Source organism: Anomaloglossus baeobatrachus, chromosome 4, assembly GCF_048569485.1.
Source record: "Anomaloglossus baeobatrachus isolate aAnoBae1 chromosome 4, aAnoBae1.hap1, whole genome shotgun sequence".
Taxonomy (NCBI): Eukaryota; Metazoa; Chordata; class Amphibia; order Anura; family Aromobatidae; genus Anomaloglossus; species Anomaloglossus baeobatrachus.
In genome coordinates this window covers 18,106,713-18,122,214 of record NC_134356.1, presented here as the reverse complement: position 1 = coordinate 18,122,214, position 15,502 = coordinate 18,106,713, and the positions used below count along the sequence as shown (strand labels likewise).

General features: G+C 51.1%; 1 protein-coding gene across 1 annotated transcript; it reads left to right on the top strand.

Annotated features, from left to right (window-relative positions):
- The first annotated feature begins 14,559 nt into the window (after positions 1-14,559).
- Positions 14,560-14,883, top strand: LOC142301026 (histone H4-like). Its single transcript, XM_075342048.1, has one exon. The coding sequence runs from the start codon at positions 14,561-14,563 to the stop codon at positions 14,870-14,872; it is 312 nt and encodes a 103-aa protein (XP_075198163.1). The 5' UTR covers position 14,560; the 3' UTR covers positions 14,873-14,883.
- The last annotated feature ends 619 nt before the right edge of the window (positions 14,884-15,502 follow it).

Genomic DNA, 15,502 nt, shown 5'->3' with positions numbered 1-15,502 from the left:
TGAGCTGCATAGAGATACATGCAACCGACCCGCTCCTGTCAGGGGAGTGTGCGGCCATGCCGGGTTCTACCATGAGAGACTCGCGCGAGTTACACGCGAGGCACTAGCAAATGTGATTCTGGCCTTAGAGGTATATCTTCTGAGTCATGCTTCTTTCCATCTTCAATTTGTATAGAGGCTATAAAAAAGTCACATTCACAGCTTGTCTCTGCAGATTCCTTCATATATAGTGCTCTGCAGCACATCCCCCTCCACCCCCCACATGGTGCCCTTAAAAATACGAATGTTATTAAAGTATGGGATCCAGATTTAGGTTCCATATTTTATAAAGGACATTCAGAAGTTAGAGTAAAGGGGGCTTTACACGCTGCAACATCGCTAATGCGAAGTCGTTGGGGTCACGGAATTTGTGACGCACATCCGGCCGCATTAGCAATGTCGTTGCGTGTGACACCTATGAGCGGTTTTTGCATCGTCGCAAAAACGTGCAAAATCGCTCATCAGTGACATGGGGGTCCATTCTCAAATATCGTTGGAGCTGCAGGTACGAAGTAGTTTGTCGCTCCTGCGGCAGCAAACATCGCTATGTGTGACGCCGCAGGAACGAGGAACCTCTCCTTACCTACCGCCAGCCGCAATGCGGACGGAAGGAAGTAGGCGGGATGTTACGTCCCGCTCATCTCCGCCCCTCAGCTTCTATTGGGCGGCCGCTTAGTGTCGTCGCTGTGACGCTGCACGGACCGCCCCCTTAGAAAGGAGGCGGTTCGCCGGTCACAGCGACGTCCCCGGGCAGGTAAGTATGTGTGACGGGTCTGGGCGATGTTGTGCGACACGGGCAGCGATTTGCCCGTGTCGCACAACCGATGGGGGCGGGAACGCACGCTAGCGATATCAGTACCGATATATCGCAGCGTTTAAAGCGGCCTTTAGTTCAAAGGCGGCAACTAGACTACTACAAGGAATGGAGGCCGCCCGTATGATGAGAGGTTGGATTTGTTTAGCTTAGCAAAACGTCACAGAGGAGATCTCATTTATATGTATAAATACATGTGTGGTCAATATAAAGGACTGGCACATGACTGACTCCTTCCAAAGACAATACTAAGGAGCAGGGGTCACTCGCTGCGGGGGAAGAAAAGCGATTTCGACAACTAAATAGGAACGGATTCTTTACAGTTAGAGCAGTCAGACTGTGGAATGCGACCACAAGAGGTAGTAATGGCCGATACTAGAACAGCTTTATATCAGGGCTGGATGATTTCCTCAGTACACAACATTGTCTGTTATAAATGACAATGTATAATTGGTGGAGAAAGGGTGAGCTAGATGGACCAAGGTATTTTTTTTCAACCTATGTAACTTATCAGCCCCGGGCATCTGTGTGGCTCCTAGATTTCCCTATGATCTCCCACCAGATATGCTGCACGCCATCCTCCCCTGCGTCTGGCCGACACTCACATACATCAGATCACACACTCTCATAACAGAAAGCATACACTCATAAAATAGCACATATCAGAACAATTGCACATACACGCTCACCACATCCAGTGCTATTACTTGCTTCTGGCCTAGTGATGCGTTCCTCCTGCAGGTCCTGGAAGCTCCACTGCACAGTGCACAGCATTGCAGGTCCTTACGCCTCCGAGAAGAAAGCGGTATCGCTGGATGTGGTGAGTGTGTAGACAGGGCCGGCGTCAGCACCCGGCATACCCGGGCAAATGTCGGGGCCCTGGAGATCTGGGAGGGCCCACTCATCTTCGTCATTTCTGCTGCCCCCAGGCTGAATTCCGGGGATCCCAGTCCTCGGCAGGAAACTGTGGCTGCCGTCCCTTTTTAAGGCGCGCAGACCACAGCGTTTGCTGCATCCTCCTGGATTGAGCTTCATCTGTGGGCGGAGCTACCGCCCGGCTTCCTGCTCGGTCCCACAGATGAAGGAGGCGCAGTGCCAGCCAGCGATCCCCAGCACAGCGCTTCCCTCTGGCTCTGTGTGGGCCCTTTCCACTATGACCTGAGCGGTATGTAGGACGTGGGGCACCCCCCCTTCCCTCTCCACTCGATCTGTAAGTGCCCTCCCCGCCCCCCGATTTATGGGCGCCGGTGAACTGTATGGGCTTCTCCCCACGCGATGTATGCCCTAGTTACAGGTGTAGTATATAGGGGTGTTGTGGTGCAGTTTATTACAGGTGTGGTATATAGAAGTGTAGAGGTGTAGTATATAGGAGTAAAGGAGGTGTAGTATATAGGAGTGTAGATGTGCAGTATATAGGGGTGTAGTACTTACAGGTGTAGTATATAGGAGTGTAGAGGTGCAGTATATAAGGGTGTTGTGGTGTAGTATATTACAGGTGTAGTATATAGGGGTGTAGTATATTGCAGGTGTATATAGGAGTGTAGAGGTGCAGTATATTACAGGCATATTACAGGTGTAGCATATAGGAGTGTAGAGGTGTAGTTTATTACAGGTGTAGTATATAGGGTTGTTGCGGTGCAGTATATTACAGGTGTAGTACCGTGTTTTTCCAAAAATAAGACCTCCCCCAAAAATAAGCCCTAGCATGGATTTTCATCATTTTTGGAGCAAGGCTTAAATATAAGCCCCCTCCCCCGAAAATAAGCCCTAGTCCTGGATCAATAATGAAGTGTCTGTGCAGCTAAAGAAAGGTTACAAATACTGCAGGACACCTCATTATAGACAGCAGCACCCGGCAATTACACTCACCCGATGCTGAGTGGCAGGACCTGCAGTGATCGCACACCCGCACTCATCAGATCACACACACACACACACACACACACACACACACACACACACAATCAGATCTCACACATAATCAGATCTCACACGCAAACATCAAATCACACACACACACACACACACACACACACACACACACACACATCGGCTCGCACACACATCGGATTGCACACACACACTCACCTCATCCAGCGACACCGATCTCTTCTCGCCGGCAGAATGTGTGTGTGATTTGCTGTGTGTGTCTGCGATCGGGCTGTGTGTGTCAGTGTGTCAGCCAGCAGCAGGGGAGAACGGCATGCAGTACCGACGGGAGATCACAGGGAGGACCTGGGAGCCACTCAGATGTCCAGGTCTGGTGAGTATCAGTCTCCTGGGAAGTGGGGGGGGGGGTTCTGCTTTTTTGGGGTAAACTTACACCCAACCATGTTTCTCCAAGAATAAGACCTCCTCCAAAAATAAGCCCTAATGCTTTTTTGGGGGGCAAAAGAAATTATAAGACTGTCTTATTTTTGGAAAAAACACAGTATATAGGGGTGTTGTGGTGTAGTATATTACAGGTGTAGTATATTACAGGTGTAGTATATAGAGAGAGGGGAGCCAGCACGATCTAAAATTGGCATGCATCATATAAAAAGTGCAAATTAACAGATTTATTCCAACTGTACTATAATATAAAGTGAGATTTTTAGCAAATAATTTATCAATTGGGCTGGCCTCTATCCATAATTGCCTCTTTTGCAACATGGAAGCGGCTATATACAGGTTACAGGTATGTGTGCTCCATTATGGTTCTGCTTTTAACTTTATCTAGGGGGCCGCATGGCACATGAAATACATAATATAGGTTAGGACCCCCCCCCCCCCCACACACACACCCTATTGAGATTTGCCATGACGTTGGCAGGGGTGGCTCAAAGAATTGATCAATTATTTGCTAAAAATCTCATTTTTATTATAGGACAGTTGGAATAAATCTGTGAATTTGCACTTTTTATATGATGCATGCCCATTTCAGATCGTGCTGGCTCCTTTTTTTTCTAGGTGTAGTATATAGAAGTGTAGAGGTGCAGTATATTACAGGTATAGTATATAGGAGTGTAGAGTAGAGACGAGCAATGTTCGATGCTCGAGGTTCGCAAATTTCATGTTCGAGTGATCTTGGGGGGTGTTCGAAAGGCTCGATGAACTTGAGCCTTTTGCTAAAAGCTCGACAGTTCGAGTTACGTTCGAGAACGGTTCGATCAGCACAAAGCCTAGCTAGTTACTAGCTGGCTTTTCACTGTAATCAGTGTCGTATTTACCATTAGGCACCCGTGGTCCGGTGCCTAGGGCGGCAGGTTGTGAGGGGCGGCACCTTCTGGCAGCAAAATAAAAAAATTTTTTTTTTTTTTTTACATTTTTTTTTTCTGCGGCCGCCGAGCACAGGGAGCTGATTGACCCCGGAACTGCCGGTGCCTGCACTTCCGGGGTCACAGGCGCGTGCCAATCAGCTCCTTCCTCTGTGCTGTGTCCACTGCTGTGTGGACGTCACATGCAGAGCTCACAGCAGGACGCCGCGGAGGATGCCGTGATGGAAGCCGGTGACAGAAGAGGATACTCACGTGAGCAAGGAAGATGGCGGCGGGCACTGGAGCAGGTAAGTGGATTCATAAAGAGCATGGGAGTGTCTCTAATGCAGACCGGAGATCTGCGCATGCGGGGGGGGGGGGGGGGGAAAGGCGGCAAAGACTGATACTGGAGGGAGGCAGAGGCTGAGACTGGCTGGAGGAAGGCAGATTTTGAGACTGGCTGGAGGGAGGCAGAGGCTGAGACTGGAGGGAGGCAGAGGCTGAGATTGGAGGGAGGCAGAGGCTGAGACTGGAGGGAGGCAGAGGCTGAGACTGGGGGGAGGCTGGAGGGAGGCAGAGGCTGAGACTGGAGGGAGGCAGAGGCTGAGACTGTGGGGAGGCTGGAGGGAGGCAGAGGCTGAGACTGTGGGGAGGCTGGAGGGAGGCAGAGACTGGGGGGAGGCTGGAGGGAGGCAGAGACTGGGGGGAGGCTGGAGGGAGGCAGAGGCAGAGACTGGGGGGAGGCAGAGGCTGAGACTGGGGGGAGGCAGAGGCTGAGACTGGAGGGAGGCAGAGGCTGAGACTGTGGGGAGGCTGGAGGGAGGCAGAGGCTGAGACTGTGGGGAGGCTGGAGGGAGGCAGAGGCTGAGACTGGGGGGAGGCTGGAGGGTGGCAGAGACTGGGGGGAGGCTGGAGGGAGGCAGAGGCTGAGACTTTGGGGGAGGCTGGAGGGAGGCAGAGGCAGAGACTGGGGGGAGGCTGGAGGGTGGCAGAGACTGGGGGGAGGCTGGAGGGAGGCAGAGGCAGAGACTGGGGGGAGGCTGGAGGGTGGCTGAGACTGTGGGGAGGCTGGAGGGAGGCAGAGGCTGAGACTTTGGGGGAGGCTGGAGGGAGGCAGAGGCAGAGACTGGGGGGAGGCTGGAGGGTGGCATAGACTGGGGGGAGGCTGGAGGGAGGCAGAGGCATAGACTGGGGGGAGGCTGGAGGGAGGCAGAGGCAGAGACTGGGGGGAGGCTGGAGGGAGGCAGAGGCTGAGACTTGGGGGAGGCTGGAGGGAGGCAGAGGCTGGGACTGGGGGGAGGCTGAGGCGGAGACTGGGGGGAGGCTGGAGGGAGGCTGAGGCTAGGGGGAGGCAAAGGCTGAGACTGGGGGAGAGAGGCTGATGCTGAGGGAAGATAGAGGTTGATGCTGGGGGAGAGAGGCTGATGCTGGGGGAGTGGGAGAGAGGGGCTAATGCTAGAGACAGAGGACAAGGGATGAGGGATAGTGCAATGACAAAATCGATTTGGGTGGGGGGAAAGTAAGGACTCAGAATAAGAGGGGGGCAGCATTGGGAGCTCATTATGAAGAAGTGGCAGCATGTGTGGGCTCAGTATGGAGTGGAGCAATGTAGGGGAGTCAATATCAAGAGTGGGGTAGTGTGTGTGTGGGGGGTCTCAGCATAAGCGTTAGTGTGGTGGTCTTAGCATGAGTGGGGCAACATGAAGGTCTCATTATGGAAAAGAGGAAGGCAGCATTAGGAGTTCATGGAGAGGGACAGCATGCATGGGACATTGTGAGAAGGGGGCAGCATGCATGGGACACTGAGGAGGGGGCAGCATGCATGGGACATTGTGAGGAGGGGGCAGCATCCATGGGACACTGTGAGGAGGGGGCAGCATGCATGAGACACTGTGAGGAGGGGGCAGCATGCATGAGACACTGTGAGAAGGGGGCAGCATGCATGGGACACTGAGGAGGGGACAGCATGCATGGGACATTGTGAGGAGGGGGCAGCATCCATGGGACACTGTGAGGAGGGGGCAGCATGCATGAGACACTGTGGAGGGGGCAGCATGTATGGGACATTGTGAGGAGGGAGCAGCATGCATGGGACATTGTGAGGAGGGAGCAGCATGCATGGGACATTGTGAGGAGGGGGCAACATGCATGGGACATTGTGAGGAGGGAGCAGCATGCATGGGACATTGTGAGGAGGGAGCAGCATGCATGGGACATTGTGAGGAGGGAGCAGCATGCATGGGACATTGCGAGGAGGGGGCAGCATGCATGGGACATTGCGAGGAGGGGGCAGCATGTATGGGACACTGTGAGGAGGGGGCAGCATGCATGGGACATTGTGAGGAGGGAGCAGCATGCATGGGACATTGTGAGGAGGGAGCAGCATGCATGGGACATTGTGAGCAGGGGGCAGCATGCATGGGACACTGTGAGGAGGGGGCAGCATGCTTGGGACACTGTGAGGAGGGGGAAGCATGCATGGGACATTGTGAGGAGGGGGCAGCATGCATGGGACATTGTGAGGAGGGAGCAGCATGATGTGAGGACAATATACAGATCATATTTCATAATCGAGGAAGGTGTGGTGGATATATAGTAGTTTATAAGGGAGGGCAGTGTGACAGTCACAGTATATAAGTGGGGACGGTGTGGTGGGAATATTTTATACTCATGCTATGTTTTGATGTGCCTGTGGTGATTCCCATTGGGGGGTGGTTAGTTTCTTATTGATACTTTTTAAAGTGTGCTACAGATTAGATCTGCCTTAAACAGATGTCGTGTGCGAAAACTCAGTTTTACGTTGTCACTAAGGGGCGCGACCACTTAAAGTGCCTAGGGCAGCACGAAGGCAAAATACAGCCCTGACTGTAATAGTGTAAGTCATTGTGAATCACACTATTATCAAAATTCAGAGTATAGTGTGCGGGGGGGGGGGGACGCGGTTTATATCAGTGCTGCGAGAATGTCGATCTCCATCCCCCCCCCCCCCCACCGCGCGTATAGTGGGGCGAGCCAGGCTGTCAGCAAATCACAGACACACACATGGCTAAGTGGATTTTTGCCATGCAAGCAAAGGCATGTGTCATAGGCTGTGCATGTCACATGTCCTTTCCTTATAATGTACGGCCATTTTCCACGTCGCCGCCATTATCTCTCAGCTGTGGGTGGGTTACAGTAACCGCTCCCGCTGCTATGTGCGCTATAGACATACAGTGCAATCTAAACAGCGCTTTAGGGATTAGGGACTACTGGTTATTTCAGCCCTTTTCAGGGCTGATTTACAGGCGTTCATAGCCTTAGCTGCTAGGCAGGTCCATGCAAACGCTGTTTAGGGCATTAGATATCAGCGTCTGGCTACCTCAGCTCAGGCAATTCCTTGCTGGATTTTTTTCATTAGCAAGGATAGAAAGTGAGGCTTCCTTTGCTGTCCACTGACCCACAGCACCCGTGCATTCTACCCACCTGCCCATTTTTGCCACGCTATTATTTTTCCCCAAAGAGCTGACACTTTTTCTGCCATCCTAAAAGTGTCTGGAATACTACCTTAGTGTTCCTTTGCTGCTGAGCAAGGTGCAACATATGTGTATTCTACACTCCTCTCCAATTCTGCTATGCAATTATTAACTGCAGGTAGTCCAGCCAATCTGTGACGAAGGTGCAGGCGTGGATATAAAGTTGCCTTCATCCAAAGGTGGTTCTCTCGCGGTCTGACAGAGCTCAACACGACCAGCTGTTTCCTCTTCCAAAACAACTGATGACCTGTCAATCACACTCCCTGTTGCGGGTAAAAGATTGGAAGGTCAGCGTGAAAAAGCATGTGTGACTAATTTCCCCACAGTCACAGAGGATGAAGAGCACGCAGATGCAGTTAAAGGGGCAGACGGTGGTTGCACAGCCCCGCTAGGCCGCATTGTAGCACAGTGAACTTCCTATTGCGACTTATGCTTCATTTAAAGTCGTGTACAGGGTGGGCTCCCCAGTATGCAGCAAAACCACGCAACAGGAAAAGGACTCTAGGCAGTTGGGTTGATAAATGATTGTTTAACTTTCCCAAAACAAACAATAAGAAGCATACATAAAACTGAAAGAATAAAACAATCTATTCACAATTCCAAAACCCTACACTCGTAATGGCGATTTATACACCCTGCTCACCAAATTTTGACTAACCAAGGGACTGAGTAAACAGTTGCCTACTACATGGTAATCCCTCTGCATAGCAGCAGTGTGTGTGTGTGTGTGTGTGTGTGTGTGTGTGTGTGTGTGTGTGTGTGTGTGTGTGTGTGTGTGCGCGCGCACACACGAACACGACTTACCAGTGGCGCATCACAACAGGTTACAAGTTATCCTACCTAAACATAGACAAAACCCATTACCCCCCATGAATACCCTTGTTGGCTGAAGCCTCACAGATAAGGCAGATGATAAGTGTGAATGCAAACCACACAGCTCAGCAACACACTCCTGGAAATCTTGTAAAGCAACAGTCAATGCAAACATATGTCGCTGTTCCTCTATGATTTTAACTGTAAGGATAAGTTCACACAGTGCGTTTTTCGCAGCGTTTTTGCGCAGTTTTCGGATGCGTTTTTGCTCAGAAAACTGCATGACTTTGCTTCCCCAGCAAAGTCTGAGTTTTCATTTTTGCTGTCTGCACACAGCGTTTTTTTTCAGCTGCGTTTTTGTGGTGCCACAAAAACGCAGCATGTCAATTATTCCCACGTTTTTCACTGCGCTTTTCATCCATTGAGTGCAATGGGATGTTGAAAGACGCAATGAGAAACGCAAATAGCTGAGTTTTGGTGCGTTTTGGTGCGTTTCTAAGACCAAAAACGCAGCTATAAACGCAGGAGGTGGGTAGTAAAGTGACATGTACAGGAAGAGGATTCCTTCTATCAGTAAACACAGAAGCGTGAATCCTCCCGGTAGCGTCACCGCCGCGTCCACCTCCCGTCCTGTGCATGTATGCTGCCGTGCGGCGTCATGTCTGGGCGGGAGGTGGAAGCGGCTGCGAAAACAAAAGTTAACAGTAGAAAAAAAAAAAAAGTTATACTCGCCTGTCTGCAGACTCCCGGTGCCATGCCCGCTCCCATCTCCTCTCACAGTATCGCCGCTCCGGCTGTGTGCAGACGGCTGGGACACCTCCGATAGATGCAGGACCTGGCGATGGATCACCTGATGCAGTCACTGGACGCATCAGGTGATCGTAAGTATCGCGGTGACGCGGGCGCCCAGCCGGCTTAAGCTATCAGCGGATGCGTCAGGAGACTTCTTCCCTGATTACCGGCAGCTGCTGCAGCGATCGGACAGGATCAGACTCGCTCCAGGAGCTGCCGGTAATCAGCCTATAAGTGAGTATTTTTTTTTTGCACCGATGCATCTGCTGATTGTATAAACGGCTTTTATACAATCAGCTGATGTGTGATGTGCTTCAGCCCCTAGAACCTGACATATCATCAGATGCTTTGCCTTCCAGCAAACCGATCTGATGATATTGGATCCGGATTGGACGGTGCGGGACCCTTGACCCAGGATTACTGCGGAGGGGGGTTCTTTATTTCAATAAAGATGGAGTCACTAATTGTGTTGTGTTTTATTTCTAATAAAAATATATTTCTGTGTGTTGTGTTTTTTTTTATCTTTACTAGAAATTCATGGTGGCCATGTCTAATATTGGCGTGATACCATGAATTTCGGGCTTAGGGCCAGCTATACAACTAGCCCTAACCCCATTATTACCCAGCGAGCCACCCGGCATCAGGGCAGCTGGAAGAGTTGGATACAGCGCCAGAAAATGGCGCTTCTATGAAAGCGCCATTTTCTGGAGTGGCTGCGGGACTGCAATTCACAGCGGGGGTGCCCAGAAAGCATTGGCACCCTGCACTGTGGATTCCAATCCCCAGCTGCCTAGTTGTACCCGGCTGGACACAAAAATTGGGCGAAGCTCACGTCATTTTTTTTTTTAAATTATTTCATGAAAAAAAGGGCTTCCCTATATTTTTGGTTCCCAGCCGGGTACAAATGGGCAGCTGGGGGTTGGGGGCAGCCTGTACCTGCCTGCTGTACCTGGCTAGCATACAAAAATATGGCGAAGCCCACGTCATTTTTTTTGTTTGGGGGGGGGCAAAGAAATCCTGCATACAGTCCTGGAAGGAGGATGCTGAGCCTTGTAGTTCGACAGCTGCTGTCTGCTCTCCTGCATACACTATTGGATGGAGGATGCTGAGCCTTGTAGTTCGACAGCTGCTGTCTGCTCCCCTGCATACACTATTGGATGGAGGATGCTGAGCCTTGTAGGTCTGCTCCCCCTGACTCTCCCTCAAGCATACAGTCCTGGATGGAGCATGCTGAGCCTTGTAGTTCTGCAGCTGCTGTCTGCTCTCCTGCATACACTATTGGATGGAGTATGCTGAGCCTTGTAGTTCTGCAGCTGTCTGCTCTTCTGCATACACTAATGGAGAATGAAGAACACATTGAAGAAGAAAATGACATCAGACCTTTTTTTTTGTTCACTGATAAAAAACGCATAAAGACGCAGTGAGCAAAAACGCAGCAAAACGCAGCAAAAAACCGCACCAAATCGCGGCAAAACGCGTGCGTTTTTGGCCGCGTTTTTTTGACACGGGTGCGATTTTGTGCGATTTTTGCCGCAAAAAACGCACAAAAACGCAGCGTCAAAAAAACGCAGTGTGTGAACCTAGCCTAAGTGACAATTTGACAGAGCAGAGGCAGCAAGTCTTATTGTCTGTATAGTTGGCCTAACTAGATCAGATAAGTGTTTTGCTAATAAAACAAAGTGTTGCGTGCATGCATTACTGTATGGGCCCACCCTACCGTACCCGGGTACTGTGGTGTCCAGTTGCCATAAATACAGACTTTACACTCCTCTCACGGTACACTGTATAGACAGTACCGGAAGAATGTTGGTCTCTGGCACAGGATGCTGCTCATAGGCATTACGGTCCTCCTCACCCAACTCCAACACGACTCCGCTCACAATTGACCGAGGTGTTTCCGCGGTGGCTCCTTGCAGTAACACACACCTTTTAGCTTTTCCTTATGTTCATAAACAGAATCTCCTCCACTCTCCAAGTCCACAGCCGAAGACCGTTTTGCTATTGCTATAGTGACTAGTGATGAGCGAGTATGCTTGTTACTACTCGGTACTCGCACGAGTATCACTGTACTCGGGCTACTCGGCGGGTACCGAGTAATTTCGCGATAGTCGTGCTGTACTCGTGGTCTTCATCCCTGCATGTTGGCGCTCTTTTGAGAGCCAGCCCTCATGCAGGGATTGGCTGGCAGACCACTGCAATGCCACAGCCCTGTTAGTTGTGGAATTGCAGTGATTGGCCGGCCTGCACAGAGTGGCCGAGCCTTTATACAGGCGGGCGCGCTGTGCTCTGCACACAGCCATCTCATATTCCCTGCTTTCCACGCCCACAGGCGCCTATGATTGGTTGCAGTGAGACACGCCCCCACGCTGAGTGACAGGTGTCTCACTGCACCCAATCACAGCAGCCGGTGGGCGTGTCTATACTGTGCAGTAAAATAAATAAATAAATTAAAAAAAACGGCGTGCGGTCCCCCCAATTTTAATACCAGCCAGATAAAGCCATACAGCTGAAGGCTGGTATTCTCAGGATGGGGAGCTCCACGTTATGGGGAGTCCCCCAGCCTAACAATATCAGCCAGCAGCCGCCCAGAATTGCCGCATACATTAGATGCGACAGTTCTGGGACTGTACCCGGCTCTTCCCGATTTACCCTAGTGCGTTGGCAAATCGGGGTAATAAGGAGTTAATGGCAGCCCATAGCTGCCACTAAATCCTACATTAATCATGTCAGGCGTCTCCCCGAGATTCCTTCCATGATTAATCTGTAAATTACAGTTAAAAAACACACACACACGAAAAATCCTTTATTAGAAATAAAAAACACTAACAAAGTCCCTCATCACCAATTTATTAACCCGGACAAACCCTCCATGTCCGGCGTAATCCACGGACCTCCAGCGTCGCATCCAGCTCTGCTGCATGAAGGTGACAGGAGCTGCAGAATACACCGCCGCTCCTGTCAGCTTCACACAGCAGCTGAAGACAGCCGCGCGATCAGCTGAGCTGTCACTGAGGTTACCTGGATCCAGCGGTGGATGCAGCGGTGGCCGCGGGTAACCTCAGTGACAGCTCAGCTGATCGCGCTACTCATACTTTATACAATCTATTTTCTGATTGCAATTCACTGTTTGAGTCTTGTGGTGCCTCGGCACTTTTTTTCATTACTATCCCTTGCAGTTTATTTTTATTATGATTTTAATAAAAATTTTATATTTTACTGTTGTATTGTCTTTGGCTACATTTTCTATTGGTTTTGTATATCTGTAATATAGCACATGGGGGATGTCGCTGCTCCGTGCAGTGGAGATAATAATAATAATAATAATATATAATATTTATTCATTTATATAGCGCTGTTAATTCCACAGCACTTTACATACATTGGCAACACTGTCCCCATAGGGACTCTAGATTGTGAGCCCCAATCAGTATGTTTTCGGAGTGTGGGAGGAAACCGGAGGAAACCCACGCAAACACAGGGAGAACATACAAACTCCTTGCAGATGGTGTCCTTAGTGGGACTGTGGCGCCCTGGACTAGCCAGGGGCCACAGGTAACAACACACCCACCCCCACCCCCAGCAGTTCACAGCAGTCATCCCCAGTGAGACCTGATTTCTTCCCTCGGGTTCAGACAGACACACCAGGTGGGCAGAGTCAGGCAGATGGGACACGCCCACCGAGGAGTTTAGCTGGCCTGAGGCAGGAAACAAGAACAGACAAGTCCAGGAAGAGTAAGAGAGAGGAGGTCTGCAGAGAGGCAGACGCAGATTGGAGCCTAGGTTGGAGCCTAAGTCCCTCGTGTAGCCAGTGAGGCAGACGGCAGTGGCCGTCTGTGGGAGCCGGGAAGACAGTCTTGGTGGAACCGTAGGTAGCCGGGGCTGGGCGGTGGCCCACCGGTACCGAACCGGGGAACCAGCTGGAAACCGGAGCGCAGGAGGAGCGTACACGAAGGGGCAGGAAGGCAGGAAGAACTTACACTACTAAACTGGGTCAGGGGAAAAACACTGCAGCCGCTTGTGGGACCCGTCCATCCAGCCGTTTGCTTGACTAGACACTCCGTGTAAATTACTGGCTGAGTGAGTACTACCGTGCCGTGAGGCACCGCGCTGCCCCCGTGACCCTGCACCTCCCCAGGTCCCGTAACCCACCTGTCATCTCTCCCTCACCGGGCCCCGGGACAACCAACCTCCCTACCCACGGAGGGGAGAAACAACATCCAAGCTGCTCCCCGTCATCGCTCCCGGGATCCCCGTCCAGAGCAGCGGTGGTGTCACAACCTCACCACAACTGTGGGTGGCGTCACGGACAATAACCCCAAAACCTTCTCCCCTTTTCACTCACGGGCGAGGAGCACCGCTCGAGTCCCCGGATCCGGCTCACCGCTCGAGCCACCGAGCAGCAAGCGAAGCAGCCCCAAGCCGGACCCGAGCGTGGTGGTGAGAGCGCAGAGGCCCCCCTCCCCGCCCGCGACAGGACTAGAACCCAGGACCCGAGCGCTGCAAGGCTGCAGTGCTAACCCCTGAGCCACTGTGCTGCACTAATCTCGCCTGTTATGGCCTGATTTGCAGTCTCTGATCTGATAACGGCTCCTACAAAATGTTTGGAAATATAAAGCGGTATATGGGAATATACAGCAGTGTATGGTGATTACTAGAAAGAAGATTGTGACTATATATAAAAATCATCGCTGTATTTTGAATGGAATCAGAGGTCATTATATATAGTCACTAACTGAGCTCCAGCGAAATAACTCATACAGATTGCCTCAAACAGAGATATTTGGAGGTATACAGGACTATATGTTTACTGTATTATATTAGGAATATTGTGTTTCCCCATAAAGGACGTACAGTGCATTATACGGATGACGATTACACAGTAAAATATGTCGGTATGTAACAGTATTTGGATGTATACAGCATTATATGGGGACTATATAATACTATATGGAGGTATAGATCAATATGTTGTATCTAAGTGGCACTTTAAATAGATATACAGCACCATATGGGATTATACAACACTAATAAGAGCCTTTACGCCATTATATGGGGTTATATAACAGTATATGGAGATATTAAGAATGATGTTACAGCAGTATATGGGGTTTACTATATTGAATGTTGTGGCCATATAATTGTAGAAGCCATAAAATAACCGGACACTGAGCGGGAAATTCAAAATAACTAGCAACTTTGCGCTCAGCCAATCACCAGAGGAGGGGCGGAGCCGTTTTAAATTGTCCGCCCCGGAAACACATCAACTCTCCTGTTCTCTTTCTGGTCCTCCCTCGCTCTATATAAAGGAGGACTGTGCGCTCGTCAGTTATAGTTTTCTGCTGATTACGTGGAAGATGTCTGGACGCGGCAAAGGAGGGAAAGGTCTGGGGAAGGGCGGCGCCAAGCGGCACAGGAAGGTTCTCCGGGACAACATCCAGGGCATCACCAAGCCTGCCATCCGCCGTCTCGCCCGCAGAGGAGGCGTCAAGCGCATCTCCGGCCTCTTCTACGAGGAGACTCGCGGCGTCCTGAAAGTCTTCCTGGAGAACGTGATCCGTGACGCCGTCACCTACACCGAGCACGCCAAGAGGAAGACCGTCACCGCCATGGACGTGGTGTACGCGCTCAAGCGCCAGGGCCGCACTCTCTACGGCTTCGGGGGTTAATGCTTCTGCTGAAAACCAAAACAAAGGCTCTTTTAACCTCATAACGACGGCCGTACGACTTAAAGCGGCGGCAAAACAGGGTACTTATTCTGTTCCGCCGCTTTAAAGCGGCGGCCCGAAAAAACCCTGTAGCGCCCCCCAGCGACCGAAAATCTCGGGGGTTTCAGCTACCGGGGGTAGCTGAGACCCCCCAGATTATGAATCGGGGTGTTTTTTTTTGGACCCCGATCATGTGATCGGCGGTATACACTGTATACCGACGAACACATGAAAAAAAAAGAAATGGCCGGTAAAACTGATTTCTTTTTCATCTGACATGATCAAACATGTCAGATGATAAAGAAATCTAAACCCCTAGTGCCCCCAAAGCCCCCGGTACCGGAGAGTCCCCCCACCCCCACCCCTACCCCCACCGGACATCCAAAATAGCGCCGAAGCGCACAGAAAACTGCAGCCGCCGCCGGCTCTGCAGTCATTTCCCTCCGATCTGAAATGATCAAACATTTCAGATCGGAGGGAAATGTCCTCCCCCTGACCCCTCCTCCGGTACACCGGAGATCTCTGGTCCCCGGAGCCCCCTCCGGTCTCCAGAGCCGCCTCCCCCCTCCCCCCTCCGTAGCGTGGAAGATG